Below are 21,627 nucleotides of genomic sequence, written 5' to 3' on the forward strand. Positions count from 1 at the left end.
TCGGGTCTTGCTGTTTTAAAATCTAGTCTATCTCTGCCTTTTAAATCAGCGTGTTAAGATATTTGTTACTAGCTAATTCATCCAAGTCTGTCTTCAAGTGAATGCCCTTTCCTGTCCTCTGTAAGAACCTTGCAGTCGCTGGGCACAGTGGCACACACCTGTGATCCCAACTGCTTGGGAGGCTGAGGCAACAGTTTCAAGGCTGAAGGCCAGCCTCAGCAACTTAGTGAGACCCCTGCCCCATCTCAAAAGAAAAAAGGGTTGGGGATGCAGCTTAATGGTAGAGCAGCCCTGAGTTTGATTTCCAGTACCAAAAATAAAAATAAATAAATAAATTTTGCAATTACTGAAGGAAAGAGGAGCCTGTGGAAGCGGCACTGCCCCTCTGCCCCTCACGTGCTGCCGTTTCCTGTATTTTGTTGATATGTGTGCTACAAACCCCACATTTTGTCGTTTTTGTTTAAAAAATCAGTTATCTTTTAAGGATATTCAAATAATGAAGCAAACTTAATGACCATTTCCAGCTCTGAGCGATCCGCACTCTGTTCTGGTGCCGTTTTGATTCCGTCTTCATGCTGTGATGGCGCAGCTCTGCTGGTGAGTCCCTCAGTCTCGACCTGTCTAGAAAGTCTGTTTCAGCCTGTTTTTTATTTTATGTATTTGTTTATTTTCGGTTGTAGATGGACACCATACCTTTATTTTGTCTGTTTATTTTAAGTGGTGCTAGGATGGAACCCACACCTCGCCCGGGCCAGGCCAGTGCTCTACCTCTGAGCCACACTCCAGCCCCATGCCGTGGTTTCGAGAGAGATTTTTAAGGAGTGTAGAACTTGGAGTCAACGGGTTTTTCTTTGAGCGTTTTAAAGGTTTTCCTCTGACATTCCCTCACTCCCCTTGCTTCCAGCAAGGACTCTCAGGGACTCTCATCATTACCTTCCTTACACCCGCTGTTCCTTTTCTTTCTGGCTGCTCTGTGGTTTTCTCTCTGTCTCAGGCTTCAGTAATTTTATTATGGAGCGTCATTGACTTCCATGTTTCTTGGGCTTGGAGTTCATCGAGCGCCTTGGATCTGTGAGGTTTTTTAAGGCTTCATCAGCATAGGAAATTGTTCAGGGGTTGATTCTTTAAGTGTTAATCTGCCTCCTCCACCTCCTTGCAGACTTGGGTTGCTTGTAATGGGCTTCTGAGGGTGCACACAGCTCACGTGCTCTGCTTCTGCTCTCAGATAGTTTTTCTTCCATCCTGCAGTTCTGCAGTTTGTGAAGTTCCATGATCTTTTCTTCTAATGTGACTGATTGTGTCAGCTGTTGCCTGCGTTTCTCTCCGGGGACATGGTAGCCTTCGTCTCCAGGAGTTGGGTTGTACATCTTTTCTGTTACCCTCCATTCTCTTCTCAACTCTTTGAACAGTTGCAATAACTGTTGTAATGTCTTCTCTGCCTCTCAATTCTCTGACAGTAATCATTCCATTTTGGATGTTATTGTTTTCCTGTAAATACCTTGAGCTTTGTTCTGGGACCCCAGTGAATTTTTGGAAATAGTTTGGTCCTTTGGGGTCTTTTAAGATTTGTCAGGCAGGACAGAGTGTTATTTAGGACTAATTCCCACCCCAAATGCCAGATCCTTCTGAGGGTTCAAACCAGTGTCCCATACACTGAGGTTCTCCAGCCTGACCGGTGGCATTTGCCCCACCTGTTGAGCAGGAGGTCTGTTTCCTCCTGCCCTTCCTGGTGCTCCTTGCCCATGCCAGGGTTAGCGCTTTACTCACACACCCATGAACACTGGTGAACACTTGTAGACGACCCTTTGCACAAGTCTCTGATGCTCCCTCTCTGCAGCCTCTCAGACTTCTTCCTGTGAATCCAGTGACCTAGATTCCCATCTAGTCTCTTCAGCCATTGCTTCAAGTCTCCTCTTCATCTAGGTTGATTTTCAGTGATAAGCAACTTGTCAACTTGGTACATCTGACATCCCCAGATTTTTAAATTGATGATCTGTCTGGCATCCTCAGGACCAGAGGGTTGTTAAATGAGTTATGGAAAATGTTTTAATTTTAAAGAGCCAGCTGGAAAAGTTCAGCTGGTGAAAGTTATAGAAAACCTTTAATTAGCTTTGATAATGTATAAAAGATAACACAGTAGCAAGGGATTTTTTAAAGCAGCAAAATGCTCATTAGTGATACATTAATCCAGCAATTTAGTCCTGTGGTGGATTTTAAATTGTTTAGATTTGATGTATATAAAGTTTACTATGTAGTTATAGATGAAGTGCAAGAAACTCAGTCTTAAATCTTTGGGGGAAGAGTATTTATCTTTCTAGCTTGATGCTTTTACTAACACTGAACACTAAGACTGCTTTGAGAGTTATTTTCTGTAGCCTTCTTATTGTCTACTAAAGTTCATGCAGAAGCTGAGCTGGTGAGCTTCACCTTTCTCTATGTTGGTGTTATATGCTGTTGTGTAAGTCAGTCAGCACTCTGCCACAAAGAACATTATGATTTTATAAACCCATTGTTAAGATTAGTTTCACATATTAAAATATGTTGAAGGGAAATGCTTTCAAATTAAGAGTGTCATCTATCACAGTAATCAGAAATTCAACCTAAGTATATAAGAAAATTTTGTTACAGTAGGTATAAAGTATAGCCTGGCATGGTGTAAAAACGTTTGTGTTTCACCTTAATTTGTATGAAACAAGCAGTGACTAGTTCTGAAGTTTTTAGCCATATGAAAGAATTGATCACCTGTATGAAACTTAAATTTAGAGGACTAATTCTTTTTGCCAGTGTTCCAAGAAAATTTATATTTGACTCCTTATTTTTGTTATACTTAATGTGAACTAGTGAGTTGTTAGTAAATTCTTTGAATGTTACATATAAACAGAAATTTACTAGTCCTGTCTCTTGAGATAACAAAATGAACATCAGTGTAATTGAGCACAAACAGAACAGAAACTTATCAGTTTTCCTGTTAAAAGATAGTAAGCTTTTAAAAGTTTACAGTGTCTCTTAATTTTAAGTGTCAAAGATTCCAGTGGGAAAACAGTGTTCTAAGATCAAAGGTATTTTAATAAAGAGGAGCAGTTTGATTTTTTTTCAAAAGATAAAATAATTTAGTTTATATATAATACATACCTTTTTTCTCTCATTTTTGCAGGTTCTGCCGGAGACTTAAACGTTTGACCTCAATGTGAAATGAAAGTAGAAAATTGCATGTACATGTCTGTTGCTGTCAAGATGCTGATTCAGTGATCATGCCTGAAGAGGGAGGTCCTGTTCCAGAGAGCTGATGGCCAGCAAGGGTAAATGCTTGTCCTAGATGTCAAGCATCTCTCCTTTTTACTGGAGTGAAAATCGCCTCCAGAGACCAACAGAACATCAACTGCAGAAAATGCCTTGCATTTTAAGGATGTCAGCAACCTAAATTCATGCACCTGTCTGTACAGTTGTTGTGGATGGTTTGCCATCTGAGAGCTCCTCGAGTTCTATCCAGGCCCTGTGTCTGTTTCTGACATGTCTCTGCTTCATGCTTTGGGCCCAGTGCAGACCTGGCTGGGACAAGAGCTGGAGAAATGTGGCATTGATGCCATGATTTATACTCGGTACGTCCTCAGTCTCCTGCTGCATGACAGCTATGACTACGACTTGCAGGAACAGGTATTTATTTATGTGTTTTAAATGTTTTGTGTAAACCGACGATTGTATTTGCATGTGTGTGTTCTTAAAGGAGTGCTTCCACGCTCCAGAACAGGGCTAGTCTGTGTGTGGTGTCTAACCTTCGGGGATGAGATGACAAGGCTGTGTTAGAACGTGAACGAGTTCTGACACTCAGCACACTGTTTAGTTCCATTGTTTGCTTTGTAGCCTTTCTCCATGTTAGTTACATTCTAGATGTTGCCTGGACTGCCAATAGGTTGATGATCTGTCATCTTTGAGCAGCACAGTTCTAGGGCCTTGGTTTCTATGTTCAGGACAATTGTACATTACAACTAGATTTTTAATCATTGTTTCTGTTACACTTCTTACTACCCCAAAGTTTCATAATGGATTTAATCAGCAAGAGTGATGTTAAACAGTGTGACAAATCAGTAGACTTAAAATTCTGTAAAGCTCATCACTTTGCCAGAAGTCACTGTGTGTCACCTTGTAATTCAGACATTGTGAATTTTACTTGACATGGTGTTGAGTTTAAAGTGAGGAGCCAACCAAATCTGGGTTCTTGAAAAATACCCTCAACCACAGTCTCGTTCTCTAGGATGAGCTCCTACAGTGAGGCCTGCCGAGGGGAAGCATAGTTCTTGGCTGCGGACGCGGGGCTCTGGGTGACCTATGCCTACAAATTTCACATAAACTCCAGGTTTTTGTAGACCCTTAGTGGAAAGAAGGGGCTATTTTGTGGACACTTTGTTGTTTCAAGCCATTGTTACTAACACTGAAAGCACAAAGTTTCATTGACAGAAGAAACTGGCTTTGCCCTTCTCAGCCACAAGAGCTTCAGTGTCCTGTAAGCGCAGTGTACAGAGCATCTCCTTGGGTTCCTCACGTGTCTTGCCTGTCCCTGGGCAGACATGCCTCTCACTGTGGGTGTCTCATCGTGTCCCCCTGGACACATCACTTCTAGGTGGCTTATGGCCTTGGCCAGAGAGAATTGGGGAAGCAAGGTTTCCAGAGGGTTGACTCAGAACCTGATGATCAGCAGATGGGTTTGGTTTGGGTCAGTATTTGGTAGTTTCCTTACGAAAGCGTCCTGATTTGCCGCCATCTTTGTAGCAAATGTAGAATAGACTAGGAACAAGTAAAATGTAAAATCTATAAACATGGAAGAACCTTCCAGAAGTAAGGAAGATCTTTCTCATAATTAAAAAAATCACATACTTGTAACATATACTCAGGTTTATGTGGGAATGAATCAGTTTTTAGTAGAAATTTAATCGCATTTCTTAGAGATGTATGTCAGCGGTCTCAGCCTAGAATATTTAATCAACAAATCAATAAATTCACTAAGCTCAAATTAATACCTTTAACAGCCCAAAGTGTTCGTGTGCTAAGGGTTGTAGGACATTTAGAATAAAACAGAACTGTTCTTGATAAGATTGTAATGAAACACATCTCTGGTCAGATTTGATGGTGAACCTTCTGGTGTCTCCATGAGCTGCAGCTGAATGCGGTCAGGGACGTGAACATGAGCATCTGCTTGGGTTTGATCCTCCCTGCTCAGTTGTGGTTCATCATCAGGGCATGACATGCATGTTGGTGAAAACAGTGTATCTACAGTTACAAGGAGGACCCACAGGGAAATAAAAGACCCTAAAACACTGCTCCACACAGCCTGGGAAGCAGAGCCTGCCATGTTGTGTGTTGATGAAGAAGTTCAGCTTAAAAACCACACCTGATTAACACGAGGCGACTCGGGTTCAGGTAGCCCCTGCAGTACTTCTCCCGCAGTTACAGCCTCCTTGTCAAGGTGGCAGAAGCGTCTAACTCATGGGAGGAGGTGCACACGGTTCCCAAGAAGAGCGCTGGGGTGCAGAGCTCAGCGAAGGTGTCTTCAGCAGCAGCGAGGAGAATGCAGGCGCCTGTGCTTGGCTTCTGGATTCTGGAACTCACGACTCTTGCTCTAGTTGAGGCCAGCGCCCCCTTTCCTGACCTCCGGTTCGCTTGAGCTTACAGTGGCCTGCGACCTGGCCCCTCACATGTGGGCCATATTACTCCTCTCCCAGGTGTCTGTTAGCTCATCTTGCCTCGCCCTGTAGTCGGTCTCCAGTCATTCTAGCCCTGAATTACAGATGGCAAGTTTGAAAGCCATTGTTCCACCTGCTAGCTCTGACTGACTTGGACAGTCCTTTACTTTGCCCCGTCTTGGTTAATAGAGACACAAAAGCTCCTGAGTTCCCAAAAGATTTTGTACATGAATTGGGGTCAGCTGTGCCAGGGGGATTAGTAAGAAGTGAGGCTGATAAGACCCTAGTCTTGGTGAGGGCTGAACACCTGAAATGGATACTCGCCCCTCTGGTTGGTGGTGCTGGCAGCTTGCTGGGTGGCTGTGAACAGCTCCTTCCTGTGTGGAGGTGCCGAGGCTGGCAGGGATCTCACCTCTATGGGCTTCTGCTTTCCTTCTTTCTTTGGTTGGGATTGCTGTGCTCTGGTAAGTATATTCTCAGACAGGAATTCCCTGTGTATCATTTTCAGATGATATCAACTGCTTTTCTTCCTCATCCTTCAAAAAAAGCTCGTCATGTTTTCTTTGAAACTTTTAGATTCTTCCCAAAAGCAATGACTTAGACCATGCGTGACTGTGTCACTGCTGTGCAGCTCTTCACTTTGGTTGCTGGAATGTCTTCTCTTTCACAGTCAGCTCCAACATCCTTGTGGGCAGAAAATCACTTTGATTTTTTCAGGAGATTTTAACTTTTCCTTACAGAGTAATTTCAAACATCAGAACAGCAGGAATAGTGTGCAGACTAGACTCTGGCAGTCACTCAGGCTGTTGGTAATGCCTTCGCCCTTTGCTGCATCTCTGTTCTTCTGTATGTGCCACCACCTGAATGCCCCAGTGTGTGCGTGCTGGAGGGAACCCAGGAGCATCCTGCCTCTGAGCCACATCCCTGGTTCTTTTTAATTTTGTTTTAAGGTAGGATCTTGCTGAGTCACCCAGGCTGGTCTTGAACTTGCCATCCTCCTGCCTTTGCCTCCTGAGGAGCTGAGCTCACAGGCATGGGCACCAAGCCTGACCTCAGTGTGTCCCCTGGACAGCCATAGTGCGATTATAGAATTCAGAAAAATTAATATCGGTGTGCATGCCAGACTCAGTCAGCATGCAGTTTTTGTCTGTTGTTCCAGTGGTGTTCTTCATTGCAGTTTTTTCTTACCTTGGTGTCCAGTGAGGTCATGCATTGGTTTTAGCAGTCGTATCTCTGATATCATTCCTTTGTGTCTCATGACATTGGCATTTTTGGAGAGTACAGGCCATTTGCTCTCCAAGGTGTCCCTCAGTGTGGACGTTGCGTGTTCCTCATGTTGATTTCAGTTCCTGCGGTTATGGCAGTGCTGTTACCTAAGCGATGGTGTTCCCTTCTCTCATGTGTGCGGTGAGATGGCATGTGCTGGGTGGCAGTCTGTGCCTTCTGGCCGAGGCTGGCTCTGCTTCAGGTGTTGCCCACCAGCGCCTCACTGCAGAGCTGAGCACCCCTCTGCTTGTGATGAGGTGCCTGTGCTGAAGCCTGAGAGTCTCTAGTCCATGCTGAGTCTCGCTGCGACAGCTGTTTCCTCGGTGGTTGGAGGTGGTGATTTTCCCACCTCCGTTCTCCCCTCTGCTTTGTGGTTTACATTCTGCTGGGCCTGCCTTTTCCTCTTTAAAGTTAGTAGCCAGGTCACACAGGGAGCACTCCAGGGCACCAGATTCGGCGCTGGCTGTTTCTCCTGAAGGAAGTGCCTTTTTTGTTCTCGGGGTAAGCCTTGAAGGTAAGATGATTTTCCTTGTTTTACTTACTCAGAGATGTAAGTCAGAGCAGTTAGAGGATCTTCTGGGAGCTACATGGTTATTGATATGGGATTCTTTCAATCTGTTCCTGTTAGAGCCATTTTTTATACCAGATGACTTTGTTTTAAAATTTACGTATGTAACAAATCTTTGTCAAATACATGGCAGGCTCTACTGTCAGGGCATGCTTTAGAGACCAGGTGGAATTAGGTTACTGCTTTTTAAGGGACCTTTAGAGGCGGGGAAGTGCATCTGTCTCTTCTGTTGACAGTTGTCTTAGGATCGAGTTCCCCCAGTGTGAAAGTGAGTGCCAGGAGTCTTGGGCCCTGGGGCCTGCATTCTGTGTTGTGTACCTTGAAAACATTCTGCAGTGTTGCTCAGAAGTGGCTCAAAGGAGAACTTGGTAAAACGTTAACCTGCAGGTGGGAGGGGCTTGCCTGGGGGCAGCAAGCCCTCACTGTCTGCAGGCAGGGAGGGGTCCAGGAAGATGGGGCTGTTCTTCAGGACTTCATTTTACAGTTCCAACCATTCTTTTTTTTTTTTTTTTTTTTTGGGGGGGGGTGCTGGGGGTCGAACCCAGGGCCTTGTGCTTACAAAGCAAGTACTCTACCGACTGAGCTATCTCCCCAGCCCCCCCAACCATTCTTGACATTCCTTCATAGCTAACTGAATTAGAACTACCACCCAGGACTTTAGGGTTTTCCTCATTGTGAATTCTGTTCCTATTCTTACGAGGAGTCTGTCTTTAAAACAGAAGACCCAGGTCAGTGTGGTTTAAACAGAAGTAACAGTAAAACCAAACATGTGCACCCTGTGCAGTGTGCCAGCCGCTGCTGTGTGCACTGATGTCCCCTTGACAGTAACACAGTCCCAGAGCTACTGCAGTTACCCGTGTTAGTGGAGAAAATTAGGTAGCGCAGCTAAGTAATTTGTGGAACATTTACTGGTTTGGAAAACTTAAAATATCCACGGATTAGGATGACCTCAGCAGCAGCCTGATCCAGAGACTCAGACCCCTGCCCAGCTTTCAGTTGGTCTCCTCTGGCCTTTTTCCCAAGCCTTGTCCCTCTCCTGCCTGCTGTCGGCTCAGGCTCACATGTTGTTGGTGTGCATCCAGCAGAACGATGAGACTTCTTGTCCTCGCAGATCAACTTGGTTATGGGCTGGTCCCTGGCCTGGCCATGGTGATGAGGGGACTGGAGTGACTGGGCTCTGTGCCCCTGGAGCCACAGGGACAAGGATTTGGAGAGCAGGGTCCTCCAGAGGCAGCTGGAATGATAGGTGCTGAACCTTCGGAGTGGAGGTCCTCTCTAAATTCCTTTGTATAGGTTATTCTTCCTTTTTATGATCTGTTTCTGCTCAATTTTGGGAAATGCTCCTAAAATTGTACTATATTCTAAGTACAAATAAACCATTGTCCTCCTGCAGGAGTCTGACCTTCATAGACCTTCTCCCACAGTCTTTCCATGATATCTTTAGTCTGTGTGACAGTGTTAAGGTGTTCTTGAGCTGCTGGGGTTTTTAGATCTCAGGAGTGCCAGGATTCATGAGCAGTTCAGCTATGGAGACCATGAATGCTGTCCAAGAATGAGAGGGGTGGGTTCCCTAAACTTTATTGAGGTGTACCTACATAAATGCACACAGAAAAATGTACAACTTGGGGAATTTCCACAAAGGTCATATCCATGTAACACTGCCCAGATAAATATGATAGAATATTACCCAGCCTTAAAGAAGAATGAAATTATGGCATTTGCCAATATATGGATGGAGCTGGAGACTATCATGCTAAGTGAAATAAGCCAATCCCAAAAAACCCAAAGCCAAACGATTTCTCTGATATAGGGATGCTAATTCACAAGAAATATCCAAACATCTTCTGTATCCCAGAAACCGTTTTAAGAACTGGGAATACAGCAGAAAAGATGGAATAAGGTGGGGGCTAGGGATTGGGGGGGGTGCTAGAGAAGAAGAGTTACTTTAGATTAGGTAGAAGGGATTGAAGGGAGGGGAGGGGGTATGGGAATAGGAAGGATAGTAGAATGAATCAGATGTTATTATCCTGTGTACATATGTAACTGTACTACCAGTGAGAGTCTACATCATGTACAACCAGAAGAATGAGAAATTATACTCCATTATGTATGATGTATCAAAATGTACTGTACTGTCATGTATAACTAATTAAAACATATTAAACAATAAAAAAAAAAAGAGAATCTTGCTGGCAGTTTAGAAGTCCCTTGTGTCCCACCTCCCTTCAGAAGTCCTGTGTCCAGAGGGGAATCCAGCAGAGTGAGTGGCCTGCTTCTCACCCGTCCTTCTCCCCTAAACCTGGCACCTGCATCTGTAGGGTTTTTTTTGTTTTTGTTTTTGTTTTTGTTTTGCTTTGTTTTGTTTTCTTTTGTTTTTTTGTTTTCTTCTCTCTGGACCCCAGATACTTTCTCAAACTATACTGCCCCCCCCCCCCAGTGCTTGTATTCCCCTGGTATTGGGGGTGGATCCCAGGGTGCTCTACCACTGAACTACCCCCACACCCTTTTTATTTTGTATTTTGAGACATGGTCTTGATGAGTTGCTTTGGGCCTCACTAAGTTGCTGAGGCTGGCTTTGAACTTGTGGTCCTCTTCCCCAGCCTCCGGAGTCAGTGGGATTACAGGCATGTGTCACTGTGCGCACTTCTGCTGTCTCTGCCTGGTGAAAGGGCCATCTTTTTCTTAGTCTCTTTCCCTGGGCCCAGATGGGCTCATTTCCCCAGATGTCAGCGCCCCGTCCTGCAGACCCCCCCCTGGCCTGCATGGACCAGGCAGGTGTCTCACAGTCTGATACTCCAGAGCAGAGTACAGGTTTGGTTTTCTTATATTTTTTCTGACTTTTCTAGTTGATCTGGAGAGGAGATCTGGTCTGCTGCCACTTACTTTTTTTAAAGAGGGCATTTATTTATTTCCTTAGTTTGGATTTTGTTCTCTCACCAGTCTTTCCTTGACCTACTATATTTCAGATAGAAGCCTCACTTTCTCTCACCTTATTTTTCTTCCTAATATGTGTTATAACCTGAAATTAAATGATTATCATTTTTTATTTCTTTCTATGTCTCCCTGCTGGAATATACAGTTCACGAAATTAGGCACCTTATTCCATCTTTTGTGCTATATTCCCAGTCCTTTAGAAGTTTCTGGGAAGATGCTTGGGTATTTCTTGAACAAGCGAATAGCTGGGTGTGTCTCTCTCAGGAGTGTGACCTGCGCCGGAGGGAGCCATGCTGTGCCGACTGCAGCTCTCATCTCTGCACCTGGGCCTGCCTTTCAGGGAAGCTCCTGGGGTTTCTTTGAAATCCTCTGATTGTGTCTTCAGCTCTGAGTCTATCATTCTAGAACTGTAGCTGGATGTTTGTATCATCTGTATTTGCTTACCGTTCTATAAGAATGATGTCAGTACTGACTACAAGGTGAGACTTCTCTGCTGCATTCGACAAAGCTTCTTTGCTCTTTCAGCCCATCTGTAACATACATTTACAGTATATTCTTTTAGTTTAGCACTTCACTACTTTGAAAAACTAGCATCTGCAGTGTTTCCCTGTACAGTTTATTCTAGTCTTTAAAGTAGGAACTACAAAAATTGGATCCATCCTGGGTTCCTCAGGTGTTTTACTGCAGATACGGAGTGGTTCAGCTTAACGACATTACAATAATGTGAGAGCAGTACACGTTCAGTGGAAATCATACTTTGAATTTGATCTTCTCCTGGGCTAGTGATGTGTTGGCATGCTACTTTCTCATGATGCTGAGCAGTGGCAGCAAGCCACAGAAATTGATGACCCTGTTGCTGTACTATCACATCATCCATCAGTTAATTTTAGTTCAATGCTTCAAATATTCTTCAGGCCCTGGATGCTTTGAGCTGTGTGCAGTATTGGTGAGTACCCACTGACCATTCTGTTGTGTACTCTCAGTATAGTGTTCAATAATTATATGAGATGTTTGACCTTTATCATAAAGACAGCCTTGTGGGATAGTTTTGTCCAGCTGTAAGCTAATGTGAGTCTTCCAAGCACGTTTAAATGGTCTAGGCCATGCTGGAGTGTTCAGTAGATGGGGTGTATTCGGTGCATTGCTGACTGAGGGTATTTTCTTTTGGGGGAGTGTTTTGTTTTGTTTGTGGTACTAGGGATTGAACCCCATGGCACTTTACCATGAACTATATTCCAGCCCTTTTGAAAATTTCTTATTTTGAGGCAGGGTCTCACCAAGTTGCTAAGGATCCCTGAAACTTGGGATCCTCCTGCCTCAGGCTCCAGAGTTCCTGGGATCCCAGGCAGACACCACCATACCTGTTTGACATAGGGAATCTTCAACTTAGCAATGGGTTTATCACCTCTTGTAGCAACTTCGTAAGTTGAGCATCTGTGCAGTATTTCAGCAACCTTCCATTCACTACGCATTCATTCTACATGACAGGCATTGACATTTGCATTCAAAGAACACTTCTTTATTGCCTTATTTGCTTAAATGTACCTAGTTGGCGTAGTAGTTTCCATGTCTAAATTTCAGAGTTTGAGGAAGGAAGCCCGAAGTGTCTTCCTAGCCCTGAAACCTTCCCAAGATTTGCCCTTACTCCTAATGGAAGAATGGTGCCTGCCAGTGTTCACATTGACTCTAAAAAATGACAGGAGTATTCTGGTCTGGGAGGGTGTGCTATAGAGTATGCCTCTTTGGATTATTCCTGAATAATTAAGCTGGTGGTGTGGGAGGGGTTATAGGGTGAAGCCACATACTACTGACCCTATCCCAGTTTGTGCTTGTTGCACCAAGACATTTATCCCAGATGATAACCACAGCCTCCAGTTCCTCTCCACCTTTGAGGTTCCCCCTTGCTCTCAGTATCACGTAGTTAAACAGGAACCTGAGCTGTGGAGTCTGAAGACCTGCCTTCTGATGCCACCTTCTCCATTTTTGTGCCCCTCTCTTCACTGCTGCGATGCATGCCTCATGCAGCATTGGATGGCATTGTTGAGGACTAGAGAAGACTTGTCCTCTCTGTGTGTATTGAGCTGCGTCGCTGCTAGGCATCACTCTAGATACTGACACTGTAGTTAGAGCAGGACCTTTTCATCTCCCAGTCAAGTGGCTTTTCCTCTTTTAACTACCCATCTTTAAGCTGGTGGGCTGCATGTATTAAAGTAGGCTTAAGCTCCTAATACTATATTTCCAGCGTTTTCCAGTATGATCTCAATTTGAAATATTCGGCCACACATGTATCCTAGTTATGGGAAAAAACATGGGTACTGTAGTATTTCTGGATGTAATTGCTACCTTTGACACACTTGGGTCTCTTGAAAAGGTAAGCTTTTTTAAAATTGAGGACTAAAGATTCTGGTGGCAATTACTATTATTTCTTTGTGAAATAATGATCAGGTTAAAAAATAATAAATTTTTGGGAAGCTACAGTAAAATCTTTTGGTGGCACAGGTAGATAGAAAAAATCTGAATTTGTTCCCCAAAGTTGTAGTGGGAGGATTAGGGGATTTTTCTCTTGAGTTTAAGGCAGATTTTTTTTTTTGGCATAAGAGTGTGTTGCATAATATACTGCCTAAAACCTAATAGCTAGCCAGGTGTGGTGGTGCATGCCTATAATCTGAAGACTTGGGCTGAGTCAGGAGGATTGTAAGTTCAAAGTCAGCCTCAGGAACTTAGCAAGACCCTGGCTTAAAAAATATAAAGGGCTGGGAGTGTGGCTCAGCGGTAAAGCACCCCTGGGTTCAACGCAGTACCACAAAAAAAAAAAACAAAAACAAAAAAACAAAACTTATTAGCTAAATAAATAAAATCCTTTTATTATAAATCTGACAGATTTTGTGAGTCAGTCAGGAATTTGGGCAGGGCTTAGGCGGATAATTCTACTCTTTATGGCTTTACCTCAAGTCACTCACTGCTGTCAGTTGGTAGATGGGCTGTCCTGGAGGCCTTAAGGTGAAGTTTGTCACATCAGAGAGGCTGGAAGGTTGGGCTCAGCTGGGGTTGCTGACAGACCTACCTCTTCCTGTGGATGGGAGGCCATGACCTTGAATAATACAATCAACTTTGCTGCTTCTGGGGAAGTCACACAGTATCACTGGTCGTGTGCACTAGTCAGAGAGGAAAGGCTTTGCTCTTCCTCTTAGTGGAGGACCTGCCTCTCCACCCAGGCATATGATTTGACATTTTAGACCACCAAGGACGAAGAGGAGCCTGCAGTTTTCCATAGAGAAAAAACAGACCTTAAAGAATTGGGACTTCTAACTTCTGGTGTTGCTTCTGAGAATGTAAAGGAGCATTGACTTGCAGATTTAAGGAAAATTGTTTCCAATCTAAGGTCTTATGCAGGCTATTGAGTATGAGGGTCAACAAAAATAGCTATGGGAAGGCTTCTGAGGTTGCTGGGAGTGTTCTAGGTCTGATAGTAGCCTGACGTGAATCCTCTGCACCAACATTGTATATACTCTGGTGCATGGGACGGATTCAACAATCGAAAAACATCTAGTTATATGCCAGTTATTACCTCTAGGGATTGACAGTAGGTGGAACTGGCTTTGTTTTCATTTTTTAACTTCTACATATTTATATTTACTGTTAATATTTTTATAATGAAATTAACCAAGAAATCTAAATGCAAAAGTCTTTTCAAAATTATTATAAGGGTTGCTTATGGCTAAAGTACATTTTTTGCAGTTTATGAGTTGATACTTCTAAAATAAATAAAACAAGAGACTTCCCCTCTGAAACTCTGAGGAATGACCTTGAATAAATACTGTCAGCTTTGGCTCTTCTTTGAGGACTAATTAAGTTTAAAACAAATTCCCATTAGGTTTAGAATTAATTTGCATGAGCAAAATGTATAAAAGTTTTATGCATAATGAATATGAAAATAGTCATTAAGAATTAATATTGATGGTGTGTGCACAAACTCATATCCACATCCTGCCCAAGGAATCATATTAACATTTTTGTGTGTTAAATCTTTTCATAGAACAGAGAAATTTTGAGTACAAGTATTGCTTTTTAAAAATTCCACATTTTGCTTATTTTATTCCAGTGTGAAGGCCCAGGTCTTGCCTGATTATCAGGCACCAGGAGTACAGAGATAGCGAGGAATGCAGCTTGCCCTTAAATGTCCTGTGCTGGCAGTGTGTGGGGGGTGGTCACAGTGGGAGTCCCAGAGGAGATAAGGCAGAAGCACCTTGAGGGAGGGGAGAGGACCTGTGTGTACAGGGCCACCAGAACAGAAGGGGCTGTGTGAGGCTGGAGGAGAGGGGAGAATGGGAGAGGGACCTGCCGTGTGGGGTCATGTTCTCATCCTGCTAGCCAGCAGCACCACAGTGTAGTGATGGGCATAGGATTGGGGCTATGGACCTAGGAGGAGAAGAGAGGATGTAGTTAACTTCAGTGCATGCTTGTGTGCTTGGAGCGTCTTGTTTTTTAGAGGCGAATAGCAGTTCTTGTGAACAGTGAGATGTCAGTGGATTATTACTGAGTCCTTTCCTCAAATTGTGGCTGCGTTTTTCATCATTCACAAGCTACCAAAAATGTGGCCTAAATCAGCTTGAGGGAAAAAGGCTCTCATGACTGAAGGTTCAGAAGGACTGTCCTGCCTGACTTGATTGAGTGCTCACTGGTGACTGGGGCTTCTGCATTGCCCGTCTGCCTCCTTGCGACTTGGTTTTGAACCAGCTCCTGTGGTCAGAGGGTATGACAGTGCATGTGTTTCTAGCATGGTATTCTCACAAGTCTCCCCTGGAAACCACCATGGACATGTTTCTGACAGCTCTCCTGTCTCTCTCATCCATCCTGCGGCCGAGGGCATGCGATGTGCTGATTTGCAGGCGGGTGGCCTGAGTCTCACTCTGGGACTCAGCATCAGGACGCTGTTCTCCCGGAGGCTGTCAGCTGTTAGCAGGAAGGTGTGGGAGGCAGGGCCGGGTGCTCAGCAGCTAACAGCAAACGTCAGTGATACCAGCTGTATTTTAGAATGTTGTGTTCTTTTTCCTCCTCCAGTTCCTGGTCTCTTTTTTGATAGAAGACAGCATGAGAAAGTCAGTCAAAACTCCAGCTTTATGTTACCTCACAGTACTGTCCAAAATGTACCTGGTAATAAATAGATGCTCACTCTGGGAAGTTATTTTGCCACTTCTGCTTTTGGTATTTAATAATTGTTTTTTTGTCATCAAGATTAAGGAATTTAGGGACTGGGTAAGTGCTTGCCTTACAAGCACGGGGCCCTGGGTTCGATCCCTAGCACCCCCAAAAAAAAAAAAACAACAAGGGGGCAATACATTAGTACTGCGCTTCTGGCTTCTCACTTCTCAATATAAATGTAATAAAATAGTTTATAAAAAAAAGATTAAGGAATTTAGAAAGCTATATTTGATTTTACTCTATTGACTTTGACACATGCCTAATATTTTATGTTAACGTGTCAGTTGACTTTCAGAACAGCACAGGAAGCTAAAAAGATAACAAATAAAGTAGAAATATCTCTGATCTTTTTATACTCTGCTCTCTTAAGATCTGATTTTGCAGTTCTGTAGTTAAATGTTGGCTAATAAGTCGTGTTACGTTAATTAACACTGTAACATGAAGCCAGAAAAAAATAGGATGAGAAGACGCTTAAAAGAACAGAATGCCAAAAATGCACTCAGTACCATGCTATTGTTCATGCAGTTTTACTGCAGATTTGATATTTCTTACTGAATTCCACCTAAAACTTGCATGGCGTAACAGCACTTGTATATAAAATTTTAAATGGGGGCTGGGGAGTTAACTCAGCCTTGCAAGCACAAGGCCCTGAGTTCGATCCCCAGTACCACAAAAAAAAAAAATTAAATGTCATAAAGTTGTCTTAATAAGGAATTGTTTGATTCATAAATAATATCAAAGTGCTTTATACAATTTCCATTTTGTCAAAAGCTGAAACATGAACCAAAATGTCTGTTCCCACACAAATTCACAGTGATTCTATTGCCCACTTCTAAGCTGCAGTTCTAGTAGCACTTTACACACCTTGACAGTGCAAAGGCATTTCAGTCTTTTTATCTGTTCAGTTGAGGACCTCTGTGCAGTACGTGAAGGTAGGCCACATGCAAAAATGTACTCAAAATGGACCACAGACTTACATGTAAGAACTAAAACTATAAAATTCTTAGAAGAAAACATAGGAGTACATCTTCATAACTTGGGTTGGGCAGTGACTTCTGCAACACCAGAAGCACAAGCAACCAAAGAAGATACAATAAATGGGACTTTATTGTAATTAAAAAATTTTGTGATTCAGAGGATATCATCAAGAAAGTGAAAAAAAAAACCCACAGAATGTTTGCAGGTCATAATATCTGATAAGACACATGTATCCATATTGATAAGAACTCTACAACTCAGCAATGGAAAGAAAACCCAGCTTGTCCCAAAAGATATACAATTGGTCATTAAGCACATGGAAAGATTCTTGGCATCATTTGTTGATAAGGAAATCCCTGCTATTCCCCTTCATATCTACTGGGATGACTGAAATAAAACAGTCAGTTACAGATCTCAACTCAGATGGGGAAAACTTGAAGCCCCCATAAACTGCTGGTGTGGTTGTAAAAGCAGTTGCTTTAGAAAATAGCCTGGCAGTTCTTCAGAAGGTTAACGTAGAGTTAACGTATGACCCAGCAACTCTCCTAGGTGCGTACCCAAAAGAACTGAAAATATGTGTCCATACAAAAATGTTTCTTGAGTCTTCATAGCAGTATAATTCATAATACCCACAGGTGGAAACAGATAAGATGACCATCAGCAGATGAATGAACAAGCAAAACAGAGTACATCCACATGCTTGAATGTCATTTGCTCATGAGCGAGAGTGAAGTTCTGATATATCTGCGACATTCATGGACCTTCGGAGCACCGTACTGAGTGGAAGAAGCTCAACCTGAAAGGACACACATTATGCCTCTCCATTTGTTTGACATGACCAGGATAGGCAGGGCTGTAGAGAGAAGTCAGATTAGTGGTTTCCAGTTGCTTGGCAGGGAGGAATGGGAAATGATTACTCACAGGTGCAGGGTTTCTCTTCAGGGCAATGAAATGTTTTTAAATTAGGTAGTGGTGACTCTTGTGTAACCTTGCAAATATAATTTAAAACCCTAAATTATTACTTTAAAAATAAATTTTATAGGTGAGACCCTGAGTTCAATCCCCAGCGCCTTCCCCCAAAGTAGGTTTTATGGTGTAGGTCCACAAAACTGTTAAAAATCAGTATTCACACTAAAACATATACTTAAAAATGGCTGAGGTGGCACATTTCATGCATATTTTACTTTACCACCACCACAACTAAAAAGTTGGAAAGAAAAAAATCAGCATTAAAAGTTGAATATTTGTAGTTGATTTTGTTTTTTTGAGGCATTGTGTCACCTTGTTGCCCAGATTGGCCTTGAACCGCTGGGCTCAGGCAGTCCTCCCGCTTCAGTGTCACCAAACCAGGCTTTGAACCCCTTCAATCAGATGTCGTCATCTCCTCCAGAAAAAATAACGTTCTTCTCGTTAGTAGAGCTGTATAACAGAATGGTACAGAGTTCAGTTTTAAGTCTTCACAATGAAATTTTTTGGAACTTCCTTTTTTTTTTTTTTTTTTTTTGTTGTTGTTGAATTACCTGTATGTTCTTGATTTATCGACCTTACAATCTTTACTGTATTTATGGAAAAGGTTTGCTGTCCCTGCGTTAGCATACTGTTTCAGAATTCTGCCTGGGTCCCCGCGCCTGCTAGCCAAACTTCTCTTTCTTTGAGACTGTGCGTGTTAGAGGAGAGGAAATGAATGGAAAACTAAAGTTGAATTCCAAATAAATTCTTCCCACAACAGGGGGTGGGAGTTAACAACAGAGACTGCAGTTAGTGACCCTTCCTCCTGCAGGAAGCCTGTGCTAACACTCAAGCCAAGAGGAGGCCACAGTTCTTCTGCGTCTGTTTCCTCAGTGGTCCTGTGGAGGGCTGTGGTTGCTGCAGCACAGGTCACCCGCACCCGCTGGCGTGCCTGTGTTCCCCACTAGACGGCGCCTCTGGCAGTCTGTACTCATTGTTGGGCTCTAATGTCACTAGGAAGACTCTTTCTTACCTGATTTCTGGATGAATGGATGAATCTGTATCTAAGTATAAACAACGGGTCACCAGACAGGAAATGAAAGCAGTATTGTCAGATACCTGTTACAGTGAAAATCTGCAAGACCTCTTCTCTTCTCTTAGAAGTTTTCTACTTAAAAAACAGTAAACTTTTTTGATCATTAAGGACATATGACTTGATTATAAGAAAACTTGAAAATAAAAATCTATCCAGGTACAGTGGTGCATACCTGTAATCCCGGTGACTGGAGACCGAGGCGAAGGATTACAAGTTCAAGGCCAGCCTGGGCAACTTGGCAAGACCCTGTCTCAAAAAGGGCTAAGGGTGTGGCACGGTGATAGAGCACACCTGAGTTCAATCCCCAGTACCTCAAAAGAAAGAAAGAAAGAAAGAAAAAGCTAAATAGCCTACTCTCACCAAGAGATAAGCTCCTTGGTAACCTCTTGATGGCATTTTTTTCTCAGACCTTTTAATGCACATAAATTGTATATGTGTGTGTATGTGTGTTTACAGAAAAATGAAATCGTGTAGAGTACTTTTATTGTCAGTAGCTTTCTGTTTTAATAAATGCACTTCATAACTTCATAATTCCACTTTAGTGGCTGAGTATCACCTGGATGAATCGACTTATTTAACCATACCCTCTCATTTGGCACTTAGGTTGGCACTCTGCATGTTTGCCATTACTGACAGCAATATAATCAACATCATTACAGTTAAATATTTGCACACTTAGTGATTATTTCCCTAGGATAAATTCCTGCAAGTAGAATTATTGGATCAAAATTACATGTATATGTTTAAGGTGCTTGATATGTATTGCCAAATTGAGCTCCAGAAGGACTGAATCTGAATTTTGAAAGTCTTTTTTTTAAAAAAATACTTCTTTAGATGTTGCTAGACGTTTATTTTATTCATTTTATTTATACGTGGTGCTGAAAATCAAACCCAGTGCCTCACACATGCCAGGCAAGCACTCTACCACTGAGCCACAACCCAGCCTCATTTGTCTTTATAACACAAGTTTGTTAGGATTATTGAGTGTCTGTTACCCCTGCTGAGTTATGATATACAACAGTAATCAGTTATAATATTCAGTTATAATATTCAGTAAGAAGCCAGATGCAACAGCCCAGACAAAAATGAGTTGTGTTTTCAATAATTCATGAATAATTTTCCCGTGTTTGTTCTTTTATATGCTATGAATGACAGGAAGTTACAACATCCAAGAAGCTGTGCGTGGACAGTTTGCTCCCGTACAGGCGGAACTCTGCCTCTAGAGGGAGTCGTTGAGGAGGAGTGGCAGGCCCAGGTGGGGTCCAGCTAGCAAACATGTTCAATGAAGCGCAGAGAGTTCTCATTCCCTTGGAAAGGGAAATAAAACCTTTCAGCCGAAGAATATGTTTTTCAAGCTTATGAGATCTGAATCCATGCCCAAGAAATTGTTCTAAAGGATGCTGCCATGACAAGTACAGGGGTGGGCTCTTTCTCCATCTTACCTAGTAGCATAAAGTGGTCTTCATGTACTGGATCGAAGTGAAACTTGGGTCAGGCAGTCGGTGGGATGTGATTTGGTCTTAAAAGATCTTCCGAGCATGCTGCTGTAGTGCCTTTCCTCCTCCTCCATCTCACTCATTCATACCTGGCTCTTTCTTGAGGGGCTCCTGCCGGCTAGGCTTTCTTCTAGGTAGTAGTTTTCCATTGCCTTTCTTTCTAGTGTGTGTGTGTGTGTGTGTATGTCTGTCTGTCTGTCTCTCAACATATTTCTCCACTTGTTTTCACCATAATTTTCAGGTGAAAGGCTTAAAAGGCATAACAAAATAGCAAAGCAATAAAATGTCTTACTGAAAGTGTTTGTCTAGGAAGATACTTACGAAACCTGCATCTTGGAAAACTGCACCCACACAGGGCAAGCTTTGCAGTACAGGAAGTCAGATGCAAAATTGTACAAGTTGAGTGAGTTCATGCATGTTTTTTAAAAAGCATGTAAAATAGACTGAATGAAGCATAATCAGTTGTTTTAGTTTTGACTGAGGGTAGGAGCACAGATCATTTTTTTTCCTTTTTGCTGCTTTTTGAACTTTTCTTTAGAATTTTATAATTGGCTTATATAAACAAGGGAAAAAAATCTTAAAATCCTAACAAAATGTTTTATACCTGTTGCTGTTTTAAACTATAAGATATAGATATTTGGGTTGAGTCATTTAAGTTTTAAAATCTAATAATAACCTGAAGTCCCATTATTGAAGAGTAGGAATTATAAAAAAGGGACCATTTAATTTTGTTAATAATTTAGAATTTATACTGAAATTTCTGTTTCATTCACACACAAACATCAGGAGGATGTAAGTGGGCAGCTTTGTGACTGACAAATGGTGTGTCCTGAGCCGTCTAAATAGCAGTAGTAGTAGTCAGTAGTCTCTCAGAGCATCCTGCTGCTGGTGTTCTGGGGTCTCCTCCATGAGCGACTCCAGAGACAGGAGGTGGAATGGTTCTTGAGGCTTGTTCAGCCTTGGTCCCTGAACCAGGTGCCTTCTTCTTGTAGGAGAATGACATCTTCCTGGGCTGGGAGAAAGGAGCTCCTAGGAAATGGGGGAAAAGTAAGAAGAGGTGCTCTGACCTGACGCTGGAGGAGATGAAGAAACAGGCTGCTGTCCAGTGCCTGCGATCGGCTTCTGATGAGGTGAGCTCACGTTATTTCAAACAGAAACATCAGAAAAACTGGCAAATGTAACAGCTTGACCCGGAAAACCTAGAAATAAAGTACTCGTTACCTTCCACTGTAATGTGAACATTACCATTCCTTGTGAAAGTTCTCATGTCTTGTTTTATAAAATACATTCTTTTGTATGTGCTACTCTAATTAGCATATATACAAAAATTTTCACTTTTTTCAGTTTAACCTCGTATATTTAGTCCTGTTATTACCTAATCTTTACTCTTTTTAGTATCTAAATTGTATTTCACCAAATAATATTCTTGAAGCAGTCTAATATAATCATTCTCATCAGATA

General features: G+C 42.5%; 1 protein-coding gene across 7 annotated transcripts in view; it reads left to right on the forward strand.

Moving 5' to 3' along the window:
- Nucleotides 1-21,627, forward strand: part of Kiaa0232 (KIAA0232 ortholog) — an 83,222-nt gene that overhangs the window by 26,625 nt on the left and 34,970 nt on the right. For 5 of the 7 annotated variants that reach the window (XM_047567621.1, XM_047567620.1, XM_047567614.1 and 2 more), the window contains exons 2-3: nucleotides 3,155-3,654; nucleotides 21,159-21,296. In XM_047567621.1, the coding sequence (XP_047423577.1) occupies nucleotides 3,511-3,654; nucleotides 21,159-21,296 (282 nt within the window). In that variant the 5' untranslated portion in view covers nucleotides 3,155-3,510. Of the gene's footprint in view, nucleotides 1-576; nucleotides 598-3,154; nucleotides 3,655-21,158; nucleotides 21,297-21,627 lie in introns of those variants that run through there. The other 2 variants (XM_047567616.1, XM_047567619.1) reach the window with 2 other exon arrangements.

Source organism: Sciurus carolinensis, chromosome 10, assembly GCF_902686445.1.
Source record: "Sciurus carolinensis chromosome 10, mSciCar1.2, whole genome shotgun sequence".
In the NCBI taxonomy this organism is placed as follows: Eukaryota; Metazoa; Chordata; class Mammalia; order Rodentia; family Sciuridae; genus Sciurus; species Sciurus carolinensis.